General features: G+C 37.9%; 1 protein-coding gene across 2 annotated transcripts; it reads right to left on the bottom strand.

The window, feature by feature from the left end:
• On the bottom strand, nucleotides 1–21577 carry LOC124182692 (breast cancer anti-estrogen resistance protein 3). Of its 2 annotated transcripts, XM_046570264.1 has the most exons (7): nucleotides 21327–21577; nucleotides 15132–15342; nucleotides 10960–11086; nucleotides 5896–6135; nucleotides 4577–5164; nucleotides 2919–3756; nucleotides 1–1538 (listed from the first exon to the last, which is right to left on the bottom strand). In XM_046570264.1, the coding sequence occupies exons 1-7, from the start codon at nucleotides 21367–21369 to the stop codon at nucleotides 1207–1209; spliced, it is 2379 nt and encodes a 792-aa protein (XP_046426220.1). In that variant the 5' UTR covers nucleotides 21370–21577; the 3' UTR covers nucleotides 1–1206. The 2 variants fall into 2 exon arrangements, with proteins under 2 accessions (XP_046426220.1, XP_046426221.1); XM_046570265.1 differs by lacking the exons at nucleotides 10960–11086; nucleotides 21327–21577 and having other exon boundaries at nucleotides 15132–15269.
• Between the last annotated feature and the right edge of the window lie 2993 nt (nucleotides 21578–24570).

The raw sequence follows: 24570 nt of genomic DNA, 5'->3' as shown, positions 1-24570 counted from the left end.
TTCGGTATTTGAAAGAGATTCAATATGTATTTGGATGTTTAATACGGACTGTTTTTTCGATTTAAATTTGTGTTTTATATATATTATAATGCTTTAAGATAAAAATTGCATGTCGGTTACCCGAACTTCTGATTATCCGAACTAGGCTCGGTTTTAATTAGTTCGGATGATCGAGGTTCTACTACAATACTTTTTCTTGTTTATTCAAGGCTCGAATTCCTCAGTTTATACGACGCCTTCTACTTACCACACTATATTCAAATAAACTCTACAAGCATGTTCGACCATTCCTTCTGATTGTTAAATAACATATTGTTCAGCGATTAACCGTTAGCTATAGTTGTACATAGTATTAAAGTAATTTGTTTCTACTTTTCTTTCTATTTTTTTTTATTTTTTTTATTTTCCTTTTTTCACGCTTCGAACCTTTGGTAACTTTTGGTCCACTTGACTAGACACTACATTTTACATAAGCTTACTTATTTTCGATAGGTTGCATGTGACTTGCCATAAAAAAATTCTCGAAACGAAAACTTTATGCGAAGATTCGGTCGTTCAATATACACATATGGGTGAGTTGGGGTATAGCAACAAGGAAAATAGATACAATCATTATTCCGGTGATATATGTATGAATAAGTAACAACATGTACAATTAAGAGTTGGTATAATATACAATTGGTTCAAGAGAGGATCTTAGTGAAATTTTAATGTGACAAAGTTTGAAAATGTGACAAATGAGTGTCTTAACTCAGAATCCGGTATATAGTTCTTTTCACATTAATATTATTGTAAAAGTCGATGTGATTTTTCATTTTTTGATACACTTTTTACTACGTATAATACTGCAGTCGTTAAGTGAAGTCTGAATTTCGACAAACTCGAGGAAATACACTCGAATAAAAAAGAAGTACGTGAAAAATATCAGTTTCACTTAGGTCAGCTCCCTTGATTAAGTACGTAACGCATCTATAATATTTATACATCGAATACTTCACATAATACATTTGTCGTTTGTGGTATTGTCTTGAGTGGGGTTCGTTAAATAGATTTGGGAGAGACATGCCTCATCTTCATTCAATTATTCAATACTCATTCTTAAATGATAATCTAATTCAATCTACGTACTAATCTAACCTCGGCAATGTACAGAAGCCATTGAAATTAGGCTGTATGGGGAAACGCAATGTTTTGGGATAATTGGAATTACGAGGAAGTTTCCGTCGCCGCGCACTTGTCGTACATCGCGTCAAGGACCTGAGAGAATTTTAAGTGGCGTTCCTCCGGTGCTACGGCTGCGCCACGGCTCCCCCAGAGAAACTTCATGTGAAACTCCGTGCGAAACGCGTCAGCGAGTAATTCGTCGTTTCTGCATCCCTCAAGTGCGATTTCAGCGTTCCTTCGGTAAAGCGGAAGGCTCTCCGCAAGCTTCCGGGCCGCATCAAGGTGCGCCCAGACAATCGAAAGGCCGCAATCGGCTGCCGAACTCTCCCATGGAGACAGAATGGCCCCGGTTATTCCCGAAGGAGACGCCGTTCCTGTTGGAAAAAATTGTCGTAATAAAGTAAGGTGCTGTCTCCAAAAGTGAGTGTGTTAATTTTTTATATACTAGATGTGTCATTACGCAAATTAAGATGTTCATTTCCTTGTTAGATAAATTCATGTTATCCTTTATTTTATATACACAATAAGAGTTAAGTTCACGTTTCATCTTCCATCTCTATCTAGATAAGTTTGCTGATCATCTTCATATTTTTTATTTCATTTTATTTTTGTATAAAACCAACATAACATACTCCCGAGTCTATGTTACGATTTTATCTAACTATTGTGCCAGTACCGTGACATTATCAGGAAACTAAACTCCCAATTGCGCATGCTCCAAGTTTTTCATCTGTTCAGGTAGGTTGATCAATTCTGTCTTGTTTTCCTGTAGTGTAAACTGTAATTACATTGAAGCGCTTTGAGGTTATGTTGACTTAAATGCAGACGCTGTATATTTTAGTTATCTCAGATTCTTAACGCAACATAACTTCGAGATGCCTGTAAATGTCATAGCTAGCGTCTGACCACAATTGAGTTGGAGATGAAAATCTTAGCGCAAATTAGTTGAATATATGAATGGCATTACATGATTTGGCATATGCCCATTTGCGTATTCAGTGTTCTGAGTCTGTAACAATTAATATCGCAGTTTGAATGGATGTAAATCGTAAATTTTTAGGTTCTAAATAATCTGCGAACATTCGAGTTTCTTACATTAAAACAAAAACAAGTAAACAAAAATGCAAACAAAAATTATTCATCATTTTTGACCGTGTGGCGGGGTAAGTTGTCCCAAGTATTTTGAATGACAAAAACGGGTAAAAAAGTTAGGAGCAATTTTTTTTTCGCACCATTGTCTACTTACCGCGTCCGGGATAAGTTGGTACACTCTGCAATTTTTTTTTTTGAAAATTCGAAAAATCGCATAACTATTCAGACTTGCTTTGGAACAACCACGAATTTTCCCTAAGTGGCCAAATGATGCATCTACATGCGCCATATCTGAATTAAATAAAATTTTATTCGAAAAAATTCTAAAAATCAGAGAGTAAAAAGAAAAAGTGTCACAACTAGGACTCGCCTCTCCTATCAGTGTATCCAAAAAAAGTTGTTACGATTAACAACGGTGAAAAAAGAAACGCATTTAACACGAATAGTTAATTCAAATATAAATTTTCGAGGCTTAACTAATATAAATACGGTTTTTCCCGCTATTTATTATTACACGCTGTTTTTAAACTACCATATATTTCGGCTGCATGTCATGACACTATGGCAGTGACGGCAGTGATAAAAAAGCTGTCAGTGCATATAAACTGAGACAATCATACATACGACCACAAGGTTCAATTTCCGGTATGAGAGTTACCTACCCAGAATATCCTCAGGACCTCGTTCCCCCAGCAGAGCGATAGGTAAAAGGTGAGGTAGCGTGGTGTTCGGAGCCTGAGGATTGGCGCACTCGTTCATAGCTCGAAGAGTGGGTCTGAGCTTGGCTTCAAAGCTGAAAGCCTCGTCGGTATGCTTCTGTCTGAGCAGATGCCAGGTATTAGCGAGTCGCTGTATCTGAGGAAGACATAATCCAAGCATGACCCCACAAAACCCGTAGAGATTCCCGAGCGCAGTCTTTGTGTCGACCGCGACTCTAATCCACTTCGATATGGTCGCCGCCCTTTCGATGGCTGTCGCACCGGCAAGAATGGTAACAGCGACGAGGAGTTTCAGACACTCGGACCTCTCGATGAGGTCCAAACGCGCCTGACGTCCGTGCGGCAGAGTCGCGAGTTCTATGCCGCTGAGGCCGCTCCTGTTACCGGTTCCTGGGCTCAGGGCGATCTCCAGATCGACGCGGGTTAGGTGAGTAGCTAAAACTCGTGGCGCCGAGTCGTGCAACATTCCCGAGACGCCCCTTAGGGCCGTGGAATCTAGGGGACGGTGTTCACCCGCCGGGAGAAGCAGCGTTACAAAACCGTCGAGGTCCAGGAAGGACGGTATCTCCAACGAAGGCGCGGCCACGACGAGGTGCTCCTCGGCTGAGAGTTCGTACTCCCCTCCGCACCCCGAATTACCCTCAATAGCGTAAGGGCTGCGAATTATGACCCCCTTGACCGCCGGGGGTGCGGGTGGCTGGCCGTTGCCCCCGGAATTGTTCAGCTCGAATTCACTATCCCCGGATCCGTTTCCACTGTCGCTTCCTGAGGCCTGGTAAACCTGCGAGTGCCACACGTTGGAATATTCTTTGGTACAAGTTATATAATCAATTGCAAGTAACCACTGATCCTCAAAATTTATCAACATATTCTGAGATATTTATAATAAAGCTAGTATAACCGTAAAAACGATTATGAATGTGCACGAGTTAAATATCCGAATTGTCAAAGTTCTCAACGTTACCTCCAACCATCAACACTCCGAAGGGTTAAACTTCAAAATGGCCAAAACCTCGAATGGTTCAAACGTCGGATTGGTGGAAGAATCGATTTATCAAAACTCTGAGTGATCAAAACCCCAAATAGTGAAAATCCCGAATGGTGTAAGCTCCGAATGGTCAGAACTTCGAATAGCTAGAGGTTCCGAATGGTTAAAACACCAAATAGGTTGAAGTTCCGAGCGATCAAAACTTTGAATGGTCACACTCCCGAACGGTGCACATTCCGAATGGACAAAATCTTTGATGATCGATACCCCAAATGGTCAAAGCTTCAAAGGGTCTAACCTTTGAATGGTAAATGCTCAGAACGTTACACTCCACAGGTGAAACAATTGCTTCGCGGCATATCTGATGGTTGGTAACAGTCTGGGTTTTAACTATTTAACACTTCAACCTATCCGGAGTTTCAACCATTCGAGATTTTGACCATCCGAAATTTTAACCGTTCAGAGGTTGACCATTAGAAATGTCGACGAACTCTGACAATTCGGAACAATTCAACGCACATGTTGATTATTTCACTCTGTATTTCTATTATATCTACCGAACTCCTGTGCAGTTCTCTGCAAGAGAAGAAAACAAATATACAACTAGAACTACCTGTGGATGCTGATGCTGGTGGTGGTGATGCCCGTGATGGTGATGCTGGTTCGGGGCCTGTGCCGATATGAAAGGAACTCTCGGGGGCTTTGGAGGCGCCGAAGGAGCGCTCGCGTTCGCCGGAAGCTGCTGGTGCTGCAGAGACGGGTCTGATATTACCCTCGTAATTTTTTGACGACCCAGGGAAAGAGAAGAGGATGAAGAAGATGAGTGAGGCGGCGTCGGCGGAACACGCGGAAGGGTGCTGGATGATCCTTGAGGTTGGAATCCCTGGTGAGTTGTGCTGTGCTGCTGTTGTTGTGGTGTTAAAGAGTGACTTCGCTGTTGCTTTCTGGGTAATCTGGGTGGAGATCCTGCCAAGAGTGAGTTCGAAGAGGGACTTGAGGAGGAGTGCTGGTTACCCGGTGATGGCGCGCAGGAGAGCGGCACTGATCGAGGTCTTGGGTTCACTATTCGGGCTCCGCTAGCATGGCTCACCGGCCGACCGCTGCCCACATAGAAGGTTATCAAGTCCGCAACTGTGTCGAAAGCCTCGTCTTCGAATTGGTATTGAGCACGTTCGTAGACTGTGTCGGGCTGGAGGACGACCTGAAGTTGAGAGGACGGGTGTTTAGATATATGGGGTAGGCGTTGGTATAACGCTAACGTTATTATTGTTATGTATCGAAACATTTGCTGAGACAAATGTCATTTGTATAGTTGCCAGAAATTTTTTCGCAAAATTGATATCATAAAAACAAGGGTTTAAATATTGTTTGTTTTAGTAGAAAATATGTGATGATAGTTGTATCGTTACATGTTCGAAATGTAGTTTGAACGATCGAAGCTACATTTAGTACTATCACTTGTTTCGAGTATAGTTTAGGCAACTGAAGATACATTTCGCAGGTCATGTATTTTAAATGTAGCTTAGGCAACTGAAGCTATGTATTATACTGCTACGTATTTGAAGTACAGTTTTGGCACCAAGCACATATTTTGTACTATACACTACATATTAAAAACGTAGTTTAGGTAATCGAAGCCACATTTTGCACTTATACACGTTCAAAATGTGGTTTAGTAACGAAAGTTATATTTGGATTATATCAAATTACAGATGTAGTTTAAGCAATCGGAGCTACATTCTGCACTACCGCCCGTTCAAAATGTAGTTTACGCGAGCGAGAATAAATTTTGTACTGTGGCATATTCAAATGTAGTTCTCATAACCGGAGTTACACTGTGTACTAGTACACATTTGAACTGTGTTTTTTACTATCTGTCCATTGGCGTTGGGCAGTAAGTTTCACACCAAATTCATGGTATAAATTCTTTACCCTGTTTATCACGAAATGCAACGGTTGTCCCTTGCAGCGAACGGTAAGGACGTAGTTTCCAGGCTGAGAGGCGCAATCGCGTACGAGGAAATCTCCCTCGTTTGGCACTTCCAGTTCTGCCCCCCGCCGCCCGCCACGAAGGGTGTTTCCGTGGTACCAGGCATGCGAGCGAAGGTCACGCGGATCCAGCAAACGCAATTCCCGTTCTAGGAGGCGCCGTGCAGTCTCCTCCGGCTGTTCCTGCGAAGAAAGTGAAAGGATATCGTTGAATGTTATACGGATGGTCGAAGCTGCAAGTGTAATTCAACATGATCAATAATTGGAGGTATTCGAAGAAGCACATGTGCTCACATACTGGCATGTCTAATTATAGAATGTATCAGCGTCGATGCAATGGACCGATGCAAGACTGGGATGAATGAAAATCTTTATCGTTTTATGAGATTGGATACGTTCGGTATATGCTCTGATCATAACACGTGTTGTAACAGTACTGTTTAACTTATTTTTTTATACAAGATGGCAGGTTCAACAGCAGAAGGCAAAAAACTTTCAACCCGGGTGTCGAAGATCAGTCGACCCCAACGTTTGAATAAAAGCTAAGAAAATTAAAAAAAAAAAAAACATTTAAAAAGTCTGCAGCAATGTTATTTGCGCTAACGATAGTGAACATTAATGGAACAACTACTATGTAATTGAAATGAATCTGTAAAAATTCAAGTAACACGAGCTAATTGTAAGATATCAACAATTCGCGAAATGGTTTTACTCTTATAATGATCAAAGAAATTAAACTGTGGTGTTTTTGATCTGGTCCTCAGGTTTTCAGTCTAATTTAGGATATGCTGTTAGTAATCGAACAGTTTGTAACGTAAATAAAGCCTTACTTTACATGGAACTCCAACGTATCTGTATATTTTTTTTCCTGTCAATTGGCTAGGATTGCAGGCTATTGTCAATAAAATGACATATAATTTCACCTCGATATTCAATTTTTGTGAAAAGTCTAATGACAAGTATTGAAGTTGAAAATATTCCGTTATATATTTGTTGCTCTACTTCTGAGGCTTGCTCCCGAAATGCCAATGTATAGAATTGCAAATAAACACGTGTGCCTCCATATATTATTTTATTCTTCTCAAATGTACACGGTGTTCATTTATCGTGCATGCAATATCGAAGTGGCGTAATTGATCGAACACAATGGTGTCATATCGCTAACAATGAATACGCCCTGTCAAAACATTGAACCTGCAGCATAACGAAAAGACAAAAGTGACTGTAGACGACTGCGTTCATTGTTTTCCTGAATATCAATGGAGCTGGAACACCGGTTGAATTCTTTTATTCACTCTCTGCGGGAGGTTGTTACTCCATCTTTTTCAACTTTTCTGACAACTCCGTATACATTTATACGTAACTTGGTTGTATCAATTTGAGAAAACAAGTGCTGTATTGCATATATTCTGTATTTTGACAGCGAGTGTTTTATTCCGAGGTAGATTGATTAATGACGCAACTCTGCAACTGAATACGACAATAAAGAAGAGTGAATTCCCACGGGAACATCCGATTATTTGGAGAGTGTATGTTTCAAAGAATGCCGATTCTCGTTATCTTTTAAACGCGGAATGTACGGTGTATTGTTCTTTTTTGGGCCGTGCTGCCACAGTTTTTTCTGCTAAGACTACTATTTCCAGTATTTAAAAAAGTTACAAGAAGTATCAGTTAGTAAAGTAATTACATACAATACAACAGTTTTACTATTATGTATACATATATTTGGAGCATCGTTTTTTTCCAATTCCATCCGGTTCATCGTCGTTCTAAACACTTGACGCTAGATTTTACAGTATATCCAATATTTCACTGAATAGAATCATCGCCTTAGCATGAAAATTTCAAATCTACAATACATATTTTCCATCCTACCCGAAGTCAAAATTTCGCTTTGTTGTTTGATCTACAAAAAGCACCTAATCAAATTTTCGGCATTGTTATAAGCAGTAGTGACTGACTAAAGTTTCAATAGACATATAATACTTGAAAATTACCTATGTAATTGTAACGAGGTGATTACTAATGGAAATATGTTGTCATGCTAAGAATTATGAACTGCAGTTTCTTTGTTTTCGTTATCGAGAGTCGTGTCAGTAATATACCTGTTAGAAAAAGAGGGAAAAAGGAAACGGCAATTAACCTGAGGAATTCCTGAGACGGCGGGACGCAACCACAAATATCTTTGCCGGAAGTTCAAGGATTAAACCGGGTTTTACTAACGCTCAACTCCGGGAAAGGTATACAACTGTCTCGTTTGATTTTATAAACCGCAACTTTTGTTAACTTTTTATATAACACACCGTATGCATTTTATGAGATATTTCGTGTTAAGTGGATTCAGCCCGCGGATATCGCTTAGTATTGCACGTACATAATTCTTGAGACGGTATAATATTTTTTTACTAAAAATGAGTTTTGTAAATTAATCAAGGTACTTATTACGATTGAAAAAATCTTCACGGATTTGTTCAACAATTTTTTCACATGTATTCACGTATAATTATGGCTATTTATGGTCATATAAGACAAATATCTGTACATGGCACATGTATATTATACGTATATACGATAATTTCGAGATAATTTTCATGCAATCTTCCATAATGCATAGCTATACAGTTATATATTGAAGCGTGCGTTCCATTTCCTGGGAACATCAAGTGAACGTATCATGAGGTATGTATACACACATTACACAAACAATCTGTGAGAATATTGGTCGACAGGAATAGATAAGAAAAGAAAAGTAAGAAGAAGAAGACGAAGAGACTTGTCTTACGCCGCGAACCAAAATAGAGACTGTATTCGACGATGCTGTTCTATTTTCTATTCGTGTCAGGTAAAAACAGTGGGCATACATACCTATATACGTAAAACCGGAAGTTTGTACAAAGAAGCGTTACAGCGCATATCGTCTACCGTTAGGCTAATTGATGTACCCTTCCTCATCTACTTTTGTAATATTTCTCGTAGTCAAAATAAAACGGCTAAATTCACTCTACGTTAACCAACGCGATGTTAATTTGAGTTCATGAAACTTAAGATTATTGCTCGGGGATGACAAACGAAGGTGAGTCGAATTGAACTTCGAAACTGAATGAACTAAACGCAATTTTTATTATCTACATATATCTTCAACTAATTACGAAACTGACAATGAACCTTTGACTTCTTGTAGTGTAAATCACGTGACGTTTTTATTTTTCGGATGTATCCAAAACAGGATTTCAACTTTCCATGTCTTCGCACATTCAAAGCACTAATTTCAACGCGTAATTGAGGCGGATTGTTTTCTTTTGTTGTGCTGTAACCACGATTATTTAAGAGCCAATGACCAAATATAGAAAATTTTCCTGTTAAACTTTTGTTTTTGGCAGTCAGCGGTGAAGATAAAATCTCTCAACGTCGAGTCATCGACCCAGGACAAAAAGTGCAGAATAGATAGCTGCATTCTTTATACACTCGCGATTCGTTGCTACGCACCATCAATCATATAGCTGTAATAGTTTCAATCGATTCGAACAAACTTGAACCTGTATCAAATTTCTGGTACCCAATAATTTGGAATATATACAACACTAAAATATCTAATCTCTCGTTTTATACAGACAGTTGAAATCCAGTTGCAATTCGAATAAAAGAAATTAGGGCAAATCGATGTGCTTCGATCAATTTTTTTTTTAACATCTGCGATATGCAGTTACACTGAGATTCAATTTCCTTTAACAATGCGCTGAGGCAAACTCACCAGAAAAAACGTTGCACAGGACAAACTCCCAGTCGTTAATCGATTTTCCTCAATCCCCTCGACGGACTAAAGATTACTCATTGTTTACAGGACGCATTCTCAGTCTTCGCACAAAGAGTCTCTATTTAACTTGGTATCAAAACAAACTGGCCGATCAGGGTTTTCTTACTTTTTTTTGTCTGAGTTTTTAATGAGGGAATTTCCCACACTAACTTAAAATAGATTTGGTGCTTTCTCCTGATTATACCAAAACAATTTATGTATATGCACTGACTCTTATCGACGGATTGGTAATCGGGGTTATTAACATTCAGGAAGTATACAGAATTAAGAGTGAAATATGATGGCGATTCGTTTTTTAGTGATATTACACAAAATGTACACACGTGCCGGTGAATATCGTGGAATTTAGTTGACGCTGAAATCCTGTTTTATTTACTCTTGTCGTCATTCTGTTTAGCGTGAAATGTCGTTCCATAGTTACTGAGTCCCGAAAATGACCGTTAAGCCAAAAAGAAATTGCAAGCGTGTTTCGACAACGGCCATGTTGACTTTTCGCCAGCTTCCAAACCAGCCTGTCAAATATATCTTGAAAACAATGTCTCCTTGGTTTCGACTAGGTTTGAACTTCTTCATTGTTATTCACCACCAAGTATTCTTATCATCTAAAAATACCTTCATATCGTTTAAGAATTCAGCCAACGAATTGAACGTGTGTCTTTGGATGTGATCGGGATAAGGAGCAAAAAAGATCACATTCCGTTCACTACGAACAACAGCAATCTCGGCATCGATTTATCGTTAGAATATTTTCATCCGTTTTTATTAGGATTCAATGATTGATATTATAAAACATCGCGAAACAGTGAAAATACTGGAAGGTGAGATCATAAGATCGACACCTAAATTCTAACGAATAAAAATTATTACCTGACCAAATAGAATTAGTCGCTCAATCGGAGAGCTTAAAACCTAGCGAATAGTGACAATATTGAAAGATGAGAACGTAGGATCAACGCTTGGGTTTCAACCAATCATAATTAGTCCCTAACCAATGAAAACTAGTCTGCGATCAATGCAGAGAGTTCGAAGCCTATGGTATAATAATGACAGTACCAAAAACAAGTGAGATTAATAAATCGTCTCCCATATATCAGCCAATCAGAATGAGTCTCTGACCAATCGGAGAGCACGAAACCCAGCTAGTTGTAGTGAAAATACAAAATCGAAACGAATGCACGCAGCTTTTTACTCACCATGTCCGGACTCGCCCCGCGGTTTTTGGCCTGGTCTTGTTTTGACTTTCGAGACTGAAAAGCGGAGGATGATCTCTCGGGACATGCGCAATCGTTGTAAATGTCCTCCTCGGAGCAGCCCTCCTTCCTGGAAGAACGGAATGATTTCGGTTTAGCCGCGAGCGAACTAAAGCGCAGCGATACCCGAAGGCGAATCGTCTCTCGCGGCGCGCGTCTCTGACAGCCGGCAATTGAGCGCGTTAGTCTCAATTGGTGAAAGGAGCGGAGACAAAATCCAAGTTGAAGTCAGGCACGAGTAGCTTCTCATCCCGCCTTAGACTTCTATCTTGCTCCAATCTTTGCCCGAAATTATCGCGAGGCTCACCGACCGACAAACTGCCCGCTTTCGTCCGTCGCCACACCGTTCCTTGCCGCACGTGACATGTTCCCGAAGTTCTCGACTAGCCTCACCGGCACGATTATTGCTCCGCGGAGCCTGGAATGTTGGCTATGCACTGCGTGCCTGACTCCGCCGGACTTATTGATCCTACGGGGACTGAGGATGAAGCCGAAGCCGCCCGCGCCGTCTGATCGCCTTCCGCGCATGCGCTGCGCTCAACTCGCCGGCTACATCGGCCACGATTTCAGATAACGCGTTTAAGGATTATCGCCTGCGATATTTCACCGCGCGATTCGGAGACCGTGGGATCCTTCGGCTGGAGGACGAATTGATGTTTTCTTTGGTCGGGAAGGATCTGACGAAAATAATTTTTCGTGGGGCGAAAAGGGGAGTGGTCGCACTGTAGTGGAACGGCTGTGATATCGATTTCAAAAATGCGATAGCACTGATCGTAGAATATTAAAATTTAGAAAATCGAAGTACGGAGGAAGATCAAAATACAGATGGCCAAAATACAATAGAACCGTTAAAATTTATTAATTGGTTTCACAATGTAGAAAGTCGAAACTTAGAAAAGTCAGAATGTAAAATGGTTAAAGCAGAGAAAACCATAATGTAGAATGGTAAAAGTACACAAAGTCAAAATCTTAAAATTTATATGTATTTATCAATTTCAAGATTTATAAAAAGTCGAAAAGTGTATGAGCCAAAATATAATAGAATCGTCAGAACTTACATTACATAGTCATTCATCAATTTATAAGTGTAAAAACTCAGAAGATAGATAAATCAAAATGTAAAAAAGTGAACGTAGAGAAAGCTTAAGTATGATAGAAAAATGTTGAAATGTAAAAATACAAATGTAGAACCGTAAGAATAAACATGCACCGTTTTATGTCTCAAAATTTCTATCTTTCGACTTACTACATTTCGAAATTTTACAAGTTAGATTGTAGCATGTTTTTGATATTGAGACCCTTCTCTATTAAGTGACTGTTTGATCCCTATCCAACATTAAAAGATGGACTGAATAACTCATCTCCAATAACGTAAAATTTCAGCTCTTCTATAAATTCCTTGTTTGCACTAAATTATCGAGCAGAAATTTGAGAATCATAAAGGAGGCTTTTCGCAAAACCCTTGTGTTGTTATTTCTAAGTACTAATCGTAATTCATTGGTAAGTTGATGAGACTATAGTCCTTTTTTTTATTTGGCCCCCTCCCAAGATTCTTCTGCTATTTTTGAATTTTCTCGAAAAAAATGAAATTCAAAATACCTGTTTCTATTTTTTAGTACTCATTACCACGCGTAATTTACTATAGAATTCGGATAATGTATTACTATTCATCCCAATCCCAAGATAGGTACAATCACTTTTGGAACAGCTGCGTTGTCTGGCTAGAATAGGTTCTCACAGAGGGGTAGAGTGGAAAGTAACGCGGTGTCACAGCAGTGCCTTTTGAAGAATCGATTTTTTCGTAGGGTCCCCTTTTTATAGGGGTCTTTGAACAGCGCTGATTCCCGTATATGAGCATCGCTTGGAGAATAACGATCGTAGGTATTATATTTAGTAACAAAAGTCCGTTGGTGACCAGCTTTAAAAAATTTATGACAAGTGTCTCGTACCCGAGTTCTTGTCCACATAGATCAGTTAATGACCTCAAATCTTATATAGATATGTACTGTTATTGATGGCCGCGGCATTGTTTTTACCAATTAAGTATAAATTTAGTTGAATGTGATTATTATCACAGGTGTTGATTAATTAACAGTAAAAATAATAATAATTAATCAATTAAAATTTCGTACTCAACTTCAAGATCTTTGGTAAAATTTGTAATTTTGCATTCTTCTTTAATCTTATAGTTTAAGGAATGTTATCACTGTATTATAATTAATTTAGTGGTTTGTACGAAGTGTAAAAGACGCTGAATAAAATCATCTTCAGAAAATATATCAAGTAGTCCATTCTGTTTTAATCTCGAGAGAAACGGGACATTCTACCATTACAATTTATATCTTGTTAAACTGTTCTCCATATCATTCCAGAAGCGAAACACTTAATCTTATCGATTACACAGCCATAGTCGATTACGGAATAGTTATGACTTAACGAAACAGAGGCGTCGCTCAACTTCTTTCAATGGTTTGCCGTGAATGTCACAAAGATTCTCATTTAAAACGCCGAGTTGCGTGATATACGGATATCAAGCATGCGATCATCAATGTGGTATTCAATTGGCAATTGCACGATATGTTCTGCGAATAACTATCACATTCGCATACAAATGATGTGTCGATTCAATACTACTACGGACATAATTATAATAATACTTCAAATAAATGATCTTGATAAAATATATTTCCGGACAACAAACATAGTGAGAACATGAGGAAAAATGTCGAAAAATGAAGCGAGTGTTGACGCCTTCTTTGTTCAGTAGCGTAATTTATTGTTATACAAATACAGTCTGCAAATAATTCAAATGACTGCAGAAATACGTTATCATGTTGGTATCTCGGTATATCACGTTTTCATCATCTACTGAGGTTTTTGCTATGATAATAGTGCTCTGTGGCCATTTTCTGGAGAATTCTCTATCCAACTTCGAGTATAAAAAAATCGTAAAAGAAGATAGTGTTTTGATCAAGATCAATTACATTGACTCAAGGTCATATAATACTCCGGCCCTTACCGACCGAGCAAACTCACTCTTTTTCTCCTTATATTAAATAAACAAACGAACGAAAAGGGTTTAAAGTTCGATGGTCATCCAAGGAAATCTCGGCCGTACGCCCAGTTGATCGTGAGAGCATCTTTCATACACGAAATTATTGTAATTTCTCTCTCTCTCTCTCTCTCGTCTAGCGACCTCCACATTGCATGACAACAGTCTAACGACGGCTCATTTTACTTATTCTTTGCGGAATAGCGGAAAGTGTCTCAGCTATGCACTTTTTGGCTCCTGAAATACGGGAAATGTAGGAATAGTAACACATGTCAAAAAACCACACAATTTTTTGACGATTTTCGGGATATCAGTAACTTTCCTGAATTTCGCTACAAAAGAGCGATGTACTGTCGATGTTGAACCTTTTCCGTTCATTTGTTTATTTAATATAGGAAGAAAAAGTGTGCGTTTGCTCGGTCGATAAAGGTAGGAGTACTACATGACCTTAAGCCTTAGTATATCAAATCTGATGCTTTCAAACTATTTGTTTACAAATATTTGTTTAGACTGTACACCTAATGAAACATATTTCTCTAATATTTCCAATCAAATCTTGCACGGAGTGCAGTGTTTTGAAACGAGTTAACGATGCGATGATAACTTCTATCGACTTGACAAACAAGCGTCGATTATGGTCGGTAATGCAGAATCGGTATGTCAGGTCACGCTTCGAAATCATGTAAGGTGCCGCGACTAGCGGTTGAAATGATTGAACCTCAACTATACGCGCGTGGCAGTTTGAAAGAACACTATGATTCTGCAAATACATTAATCACGACGTTGTCTTGAATGCAATTCTAATTATTCACGCAGGAATTTGCAGGGAAAAATACAGCCTCGTGAAAGTAGTCGAAGAATTCAAATTTTCGTTCATAGGGCGGTTGTAAAAAATAACAAAAGCCGAAAGTCGAGAAAGTATTGCTCAGCGCTAGCAGTTAGTCGCATAAGTCCTGGTTTTCGAAAGCTGTAAATTTCATTATTCAGGTATCGAATAAATCGCTAGTAATTTTTTTACTGGATAAACTATAGATGTCATTTTTCGTATCCAAATCGCACTAACCATGAGTTATCTCTGCTCTGGCATGGCGATGGCGGAGTTATTATAAGGGCAGGTTCCTTCTGTATGATTGTCTCTGGTTGAAGATGTATTGTGTGCCGCTGCTGATGCCCGTATTTCTCCATCGATAACGTATCTCTTTTCCTCCGACGGCCACTCGCGCTAAGATTTTGCAGAGTACCCATCGACGGGAACCGGAAGCTCCATGCTATACCTAAATTCACGAGAAAATTTACGGCATTAACAAATGGATAAAGCAACATTTAGGGAAAGAGAATTGGTGCAGCTTAACCATCTAAATTCATGGATACGCATCATGAATTTGGAACTACAGAACGAAATTAAAGATCCATTTCACTAAATGTTAATATTTTAAGGATCTACTTGTTTTCTATTCTATCGCAGTTATTTGTCACGATGTTTAGAAGCAAGCATCAATCTACTTTATATTTGTTCATACTGCTTCTAGAAGAAACGTATTTATTCTCACGAGATTCCACGTGGCGTATACGATAATTATGCAAATGCAAAACATTGCTATTCGACAACTCGAAAGCAATTACTTTTCGAAGTTCAAATTCCAAATGAAATAATAATTCAAGCTGAAGATGAAAGAAAATGAATACTGTGGTTGCATGAGACTTTTGAACACTGGAAACAGTTCTGCAATATCGCCGATGAGACATTGACCAAAACAAGAAGACAGAAGAATATGAAATCGATCGTCAGTTCATAAAAATGATGTTGTTCAAGTTTTGTCTTGTAAAACACATGGAAACGTACAATTTGCTTCGAAGTTGCGAGGCACTGTCAAGAATCGAACGAAAATTCGAAAAATTGCAATATACGATTTTTTTTTAGTATAACTATACCCAATTCGAATTAAAATCAACATACACTACTTCTTACGTATACCAAACAAAATGTGAGATACATAATTTTTCGTTGCATTACCTTATACTTAAGAATTTTCAAGTATAACTATCCAACTGCTTAACCTGCACATGAAATGTATTTTATTGTTGTGCTTTCCAGGCGTATATAATTCACATTTTTTGTTGCAACTTAACCGTCAAATTTGTGTCAAGCACTATAATCTACAAGTCTTCTATTTTCGTAAAATCTCCTCAAATATAGTCAATTTCAAATTCAAATTTGGATATCAGTGTTATCTAATAATATTGAGTTTACGCTTTTTCAAGATCATTGGATCATGTTAGTTTGGCCGATCTAATTGTCAGATAACATCGTATTAAAATTTTCAATCAATCGAAGCTCGATGATGAAATCGTAAATGTTCATCACCTCGTGTCTCATTTCTTTTATACTCATAAAAGGTTGTCATAATAGACAGTGCGCGACGTAAAGAAAAACTGGTTGTCCTCCATCGCTTATTATATCACACGTATAATAGCATCGCTCATTTCAGCAGCTACCGTATTTAATTGTATTCGAAGGCGAGTCGCGCGCGCAGATGGTCCACTTATAAAGGCAAGCATGATGCAGTAGTACAACAGTGAGTGGGCCTGCAAAGATCCGTCCACTTCAGTACGAAGCTGTTCCTTTCAATTCTCGTTAGCTCGCGTTTTGCTTTCGTTGTTATTATCATCAAACTAAACGTGATTTTAATGAAACCGTTGCCACACAATCTATAATCTTAATTGCAGAGAAGATCATAACAGCTTAATTGTCGTTAGCTCAGCTCATCATTTTTTTTTTAACCATAGACTTAAGGTTTCGTTGGTAGCACTGCAGCAGACGTCTTACTAAACGTTGATTTCTAGATCTTCAGTTTGGAGACTGAATCATCCATTACAAATATAATATGTCTGGTCAATAATAATTTCGGTACTTTCAGCTACGGTAAACGGTAAACATACCTCTATATAACGCGAGCATGTTTTACGCGTTTGTTTATACGTGTTTTCCGTACACAAAATATCCGTTTCTATGACGGTAGGAGTGAGTCTGCGAATGCGCGATATGCGCAGAGTACAGAAAAAACCACTTTTAATTCCTGGGAATCTTTTTCGTACAGCGCGCATGCGTTAAAAGTTGTCTATACTGTACTCCGCGCATGCGCTGTTGGAAACAAATCTGACATTACGCAACCCTAACCTCATTTCGTGCTTCGTGAAAAAACGCGTAACATATTCTTGGTATATAAAAAATCGTGTGCAACAAGGAGACAACAGTCTTTTCGCCTCGCGTATTTGCAATATTCGTCTTCAGTTCGCACAAATACACTCACCTACGACTCGTATTGCACACTTACGCTCGGCCCGAAAAGGCCAAGTTTACTTCCGTCTTACACAATGTACTATTTGACACTAATTGTTTTTTAGTGACAACAATCATATTTTACATGCCAGTTTTAAATTCTTACGACAACTTCATTCGACATAATTCATTTGAAAACATTACTGCAATTGCAGTGAAAGGAAAATTGTTTTATTGCTTTATACGAGAATCCTTTTAGGATTCGCTACATGTCAATTGGCCAAAATCAGTCATAAATTTCGACTTTATATAATAGAGTAACTGATGAATGTATCGTCTTCAATGAGATACAATATTTGTAATAAAAAAGTAAACTATTCACACTTTTTGAAAACCGTTTTTCGTATCGTAATCGAAAAGGATATTTTATACTGAATGTAAATTGTATTAAAAGTTTGATATATTTTCGTCTTTAATACTTGTGTTGGAAATTTCTGAGTTATAAAATTGGCTCCAAAAGATTTAATAGTTCTAAAAAAATTAGCATTCAAATAGCTTTTAAATTTTATAGATTATGTCATTCTCGGTTTTTCAGTTTTTATGATATTCATAGTCCCACATACAGCATCAAAATTAGCATGTCGAACGTGCGAAGTGGCATTAATAGAAGTGACTATTGCAAACAGTTTCTTGGGTTGTCTGAGGCTATTTACTGAAACATGAGTTGAAAAGCGTACGAATTAAACAGTTTTTTCCACAGTGACAAATATACACATTTCTGAGAAGTATTATTTTGCAATCACCGCATGTGGAGAAACGAAACTTTAAGCCATTTAATCTTGAATCCAGATTGCAAATTTGAATGTGGTAGATCATTCGAAGTTCAAGTTTTTAGCGTAAGTCAAATTTGAAACAAAACAAAAAAACAACAAACAAAAAAGCGTTTCTAACATTTTTTTATATTGCATTGCGACTTGCCAATGGAATAATAGAATTTCTATCAATACGAGAATTATGATTCTGAATTTTGAGATACATTTGAAATTTAGTTTGAAATCTTAAGTATACTACGTTTTCGAGTTTTATCTGTTGGGAGAAAAAAGGAAGAAAAACAGGAAACGACCAAAAAATCTGTTTCTACGATATATTAAATCTCGTAATTTTGCTTCAGAAATTGATTAGAGGCAACAGCAACCGATAATATAAATATAACGTTTTAGACACAATTCTGCAATTCATTTCCATCCGTTTGCCACACCCGTATTCATCCAATCGAATTTAATCAATATCTACAGATTTTTGTGAACAGCAAACTGTGCTGGAAACTTTTCGAAACTGCTGATTTGGATTCTGGATCCAACTCAAATAGATTCGATTATATAAGGTTCACATTTGATTGCATGCCTAAAATTGACAATTTTGAAAAAGGTATTACGTTTACTGAAATAAATATACGTACATCGTTGATATTATTTATTTATATTATTAATTATTTGATTATTATTCAATCAATTTCCAAGATTTAGATTTAGATCCCTGGATAAGTGATAAACTTGTTTTTCAAATTTACGAAGTCGTTTCAATTTTTCATCGCGTGCAGAACCTGAAGTTATATTATGACTGATTTGAAAATCTGTACTGAAATTTATCATCTGCGCTACCTACGTCAACAACTAGACTACTCCGCAGTTTTTATGAACACTAGTGCTTAGAAGTAGATTTTTTAACACTAGTAATTATAAAAACTACACAATATTTTCGTTTTCAACAAGAGATAGCATAGTAAATAGGATTTGTGGCATGTGCGCATTAGGGTGACCGTTCTTTAGAGTGTTGACGAATTTTTTCCGTACCACCCCTCAAATCAACTTTAAATAATTCAAAACAGATTCTCAAATTTTTTGACATTTTTAACTCAACTCTAACCCCCCCCCCCTCCAAAAAGGGTGCATTTCCCCATTTGAAATACACGTGTTTCGGATACATTCTTAGCATATATTTTATTGTAAAAATAAAAATGGTAAAAAAAAATTTGTAACCACGAGGTTTTAGTGGACATTAGTGCTACTATCTGAGAAAAAAATTCAAATCATCATACCATGCAATTTCGACAAATTACTCGCCCTTGAAATCTGACTTTTTTCCATTTAGAGGAATTGCAATTTGTCTAGTTTACCTGGTATAACGATGTGAATTTTTTCTCAGATAGTAGCACTACTGCCCACTAAAACGTCGTAGTTACAGATTTTTCTCATCATTATTACTCTTACCATAAAATGTATGCTAAGAATGTGTCCGAAACACGTGTATCTTAAATAGGGAATTCCACTTGTTCGGGTGGCGGGTTAGAGTTGAGTTAAGAATCTGCAAAAATTTGGGGATCTTTATTGAATTATTTAAACTTGATTTGGGGGCAGTATGGAAAAAATTCGTCAACACCGTAAATAATGGTCACCCTAGCGTGCATATAGGGACTTCATAACTCGTGTGAGTTTGGCATTCACCTTTTATGGCTCGTGCGGGACTTTATACTCGTCAAGAAATCTTTTGCGTCATAGTAGGCGTAAAGCGGGATTTTACGCCCGCGAAGTGGACCGGTAAATCCCGTTTACGCCTACGTAGGACGAAAAATATTGTTCGCATCACGGGCGTCATACTTTACACCCTAGGTAAGAAAATAGCTTAATTTTATGCGCACTTGCCAAGAAAAGATCTATTTCTTACGACAAGTTCTATTTTCGGTGCTAACTTCCGTCAAAAACGCGAATATTGCGTAGTTTTTATAAGCACTAGTGCTCATAAAAACTACAAAGTAGTCGAGTTGTTGACGGAAGTAGCGCAGAAATAACTATTTTAATTTGGGTTTTGGTCTACAAATTTCGGACGTCAATTCGTTTCAACGTTTGAATAATTGGATTTTGCCATTTTGTCAACAATTCTTTATTTCGTTCTGAAACTGTTTTCGTGCTAATATTTCAGTTTCCTAAAATCGAGTTCAAATATGTGCCTTTCTCTTCCTCGATTGACAACTAAGCCATTTATCTGCATTCGAACTGTACAGTTATTGGTTGTAGAAAGTATCATACCTCACATCGCGGAGACACGTGGTAGCCAAAATTACTGACGTGCGGCTATCATAAGACAGTGGGTTCAGTATCCAAGTTTGTACATTTTTTCTCCGAGTCAATTTTGCTGTTCTAAAATATGATTGTTCTCTGTCGCCAGCGATTTAATTGCTGCGCTCGAATTGGTTGCAAAATTTTTTATACAAACATGTATAATATTAGGTAATATGTGCAACGTCAGTGAAAAAATTATTACGCTACGCAGGCCTGCATGTATGACGGAATAATAATGAAGCGCGGCGATACGGCATCAAAACAATGCTCAACATAGATATATAAACAACGTTGCCGTACGTGTTCATCTGCACTTAAGTCATGCACGACTAGCACAACATCTGGCTATATGATAAAAAAGCGTAACACCATAATGTAAGATCACGCGTATAAGTAAACCCTATAAACAGTACAATACATGTTAGTTACGCGTTATAGGTATGTGTAGGCGTGAATATAACGAAACACTGATAACCAACGTCGTCGACAGTGCAGCGAGTAGAGATAAAAGTTGTATTGTAGCGCGGTGCACAACTCACCTTTTCATTCGTTATTGTATACTTTAAATGGGAGTTTGTATTACGTGTATTACACCCGACGGACGACAATAATTAAGCATGTATAATAATATGTTTGCACATAGATTTCTATCTACGTTGTAATTTCCGCAGGTGGTGCAAGCGCAAGTATTATGTAATAAATTAAATTCCAAAATTCATAATCAAGGGTTTTGTATTCAATACGTGACATGTTTGTGATGATAAAAATGATAAAAAAAAAAAAAAAAAACGAAATGAAAATCGAACGTGAAACAAAAATCGTATTAGACAAATGAATAAACAAACGATGATCGACTAACTTTGGCTGCGACGCGATTTGAGCTTGCTTGCGGTTTTCCCCATGTTTTCTGTGACGTCAGCGCGGGATTGATCAGTTGCGGGTAAAACGTGAATCGGCGGGCGGTGTTGCAGCAGGGTTAAATGACGCGGATCCACTCAACCCGGACACACTTGTTGAATAGGAAGGTGCAATGCGATTACACAAGCTGACCGCGTGGCTCAGCGCGGCGCTGCGCTCTGTCCGCTCCGAAGCATAACGCGACACTGTGCGAGCCAATGTAACGCGAACGTCACGAAGGATTGAGAAGCGTCGTTGATAGGAATGTAGGGGAACGCGTGAGAAAGAGAGAAGGAGAAGGAGATTGTGAACATAACCCCAGATTGGGACCGACTTATGGGGTGTGCTGTGAGCGGAGAGAGAGAGAAGGAGAGAGAGAAGACCAGGCGATAGCTTCAGGCCCCCGCAAACATGCCGCCATGCCGACATGGGTGTGTGTTAATATTGTACGTGAACATATGTACACACAGCTTGCTGCTGCTGTTGTTGCTGCTGAAGAAGAAGAGGAAGAAGAGACGAGGACAAACTGATGCGGTGATGATAGTGGGTTGTTTAAGAGGATGCTGTAGTGTCTCTTCATCGACCGTGTCGAATGTCACTTATTTTTACTATTAATTATCAAAGCCCGAGGTATCGCTCATGTGAAAATACCGTAATGAGCGCGATTCTGCATGCAATGCCGAATACGTGTGTACAAAAAAAAAAAAAAAGGTTTTGTCTTACGCAACAATAATGCCAATGAATTGTATTCCTGTAACTGAATTACCACTTGTGGCAGAAACGAATTTCCTCGAATAATTTTCGTATGCAGTGAAAATGTTTTTCGATAGTTTCGATCGGCATTGCATGTAGAATTGCGCCGATTGCGGCACTTTCGCATAATAGTTAAGAGAAGTGAAATTTTACTCGATCGGTAAGTACTGACTATAGCATCCTCTTAAGGAGGTTGTACGATTGAAGATCGATACTAGTTTGGTATAATTTTATAACAAGACAGTCGCACTTCGACTGCATGTCAGATTATTACATTTGTACAACTCGAAAAACGACTAAAATTAGGAATAAGAGCTTTCGAATCGTTATTTTTTTAAATTTTAAACCGTTTCGAAATGATGAGAAATTTGGTGGAATCGTTCTGTACTATCACTCCATAACTGTTGATTTTGGTTAGATATAAACGTTTTTTTAGAAGTTCGACAGATGCGCTATATTTTTCACTTAATAGTCAACTCAATCAGTATTGCTGTTTGTTATCGAAATCACTGCAACACGGAAAAATTAAAAATTTAACAATACCAATCTGATAAGAAACAAAGAAGAAATTGTCATGATGGGAACGTGAAGAATCATCTTCTGAATAAAACCAACCATCACATAAATTGAATTTAAGTGAATTTATGATATGTTTCACCGTTTTACAGCGGTTAAAGATCACCAAAATCGACATCGAAGCTTTTGTTCGTAATTTTGGTCTGTTTCTTTGCATTCATGTATAGGAAACACCTTGGCTCGCGAATTTAATGATTTAAAAAATACTATCTTGCGTTAAAAGTACCAAAAGAATATTGATTTTCAACTGTATAATCTGCTCAATAGCGCATACAGAAGGTCGACGATATTGCAGCTGGTAGGCGACTGATGACAAACATTAAAATTTAACTGGATAGTAGCAGACAACGATGGCTTCCGTTTATCATCGTATTCTAGCGAAGTGTAGACACTGTGTTTGTGTTGCGCTGCGTGTGTGTTATATTTGGTTTGCATATATATTATGCTGGCGTTGTTGGCTTCGCCTCATTGATCGACGACACTGTTTTTAGGCGTGGGCAACTCGTGCTGCAGGTTATCGATTTCTTTGAAACGTACCAATTTATTGAGTGTTACGTGTAATGATACTGTTTAGGATAGCGATGATTATGCGGGTGACGAGGAACTGGAGAATTGCGAAAAGACGTCCGATACAACGAGATATATTCATTAATCCCAAAATCTGAATAATGGCTTTGGGGATGAATAAGCCCTCAATATCTGAAAGTTAAAACGATCAAAATGATAAAAATTCGGGTGTTTTCCATACGACTTTATGATTTGATTTGAATAGTTTTCACTGACAATATTTTCATTTAGTTATACTTAATTTTTATACAGTGAACAACTTTCTGCGTAAAGTAAACTATAACATAGAAACAATACAAAAACTGTACCAGAGTATGTAAAAATTCTGTAAAAAAGTAATAAATCAACAAAACTTACAACACTATCACAGTTTTGAGAAAATATGTAAAGATGCATGCCTTATGCGTTCCCTATTAATTATATAATTATATAATCTTGAGATACTCTTTGAATTGAGTGACCGCAGCATGTGAAATCGCCTTTTCAGGAAGTCTTCGTTATCAACAAAAACAACATCGATGACAACCATGAGTTTGTCTTATCTTGTGTAAATTATTCTGACTTTCAATTAATTAAGCGTAAGATCAACACTATCGTTTCTATAAAACCTAGGTTTTATTGTTAGTTTATGCAATGTTTGTAGGCTTTCCAAATGTTATACGTTTAGTTTCAACTTCGAGCGATAGCCTCGAGAGGTTTCGACTCTGCATGCAAGTCAGAATCGTTTTGAGGAGGCAATTTGAAACTTGGCCGTGCCTCGAATCGTTCATGGGAAATGGTACGAATATTTCATTTTATCAACCAAATATTATTATTTTACATCCTAAGATAAATTTTATACATTTCATCTCTTTAAACGCGCCCAGAGTGAAAAAAACGACTTTGTCCCGATCGAAAAATGTACGTAAAAAGCAGTCGATTGGTCCGTATTGAAGTTATTCTATAGAACAACCGAATTGAGACTATTCGAAAAGGTCACAAAAAAGAGAAAACTATCGTATAGTATACATTCGGTTATTGGCAAATCGACGAGGTCTATCTACATATATACTACGCATTATAGTGCTAGATAAATATGCATTAGCCTACAGTTTTATACCACGTGGCATCTACTTATAAATGTATAGTCGATTCCAGCATTGCAAATGCAGGCGCACGATCAACAGTAAAAATTTTGATTCGGCTGCAATTTTTTATGTTATCACGGGTATTCAAAATTAAAAATCCTAAAAACATTACACCTGACCGTTTTACAGTTTACTGAAAACGAGTTTAATAACTTTTTTTCATCATATTTGTGGTTGTAAATT

The sequence above is a fragment of the Neodiprion fabricii genome, chromosome 5 (assembly GCF_021155785.1).
Source record: "Neodiprion fabricii isolate iyNeoFabr1 chromosome 5, iyNeoFabr1.1, whole genome shotgun sequence".
NCBI classification, from domain to species: Eukaryota; Metazoa; Arthropoda; class Insecta; order Hymenoptera; family Diprionidae; genus Neodiprion; species Neodiprion fabricii.
This window is presented reverse-complemented; position numbering and strand designations above follow the sequence as displayed.

What these genes read in the sequence shown, in the direction of transcription:
- LOC124182692 (XM_046570264.1), bottom strand. Translation starts at nt 21,369, where the DNA reads ATGGGGAAAACCGCAAGCAAGCTCAAATCGCGTCGCAGCCAAA. An exon ending in CAAATCGCGTCGCAGCCAAA is followed by an intron (nt 15,343 to 21,326) that starts GTTAGTCGATCA and finishes TCGTGAATTTAG; the next exon opens with GTATAGCATGGAGCTTCCGG. An exon ending in TGCATTTCGTGATAAACAGG is followed by an intron (nt 5,165 to 5,895) that starts GTAAAGAATTTA and finishes TCTCAACTTCAG; the next exon opens with GTCGTCCTCCAGCCCGACAC.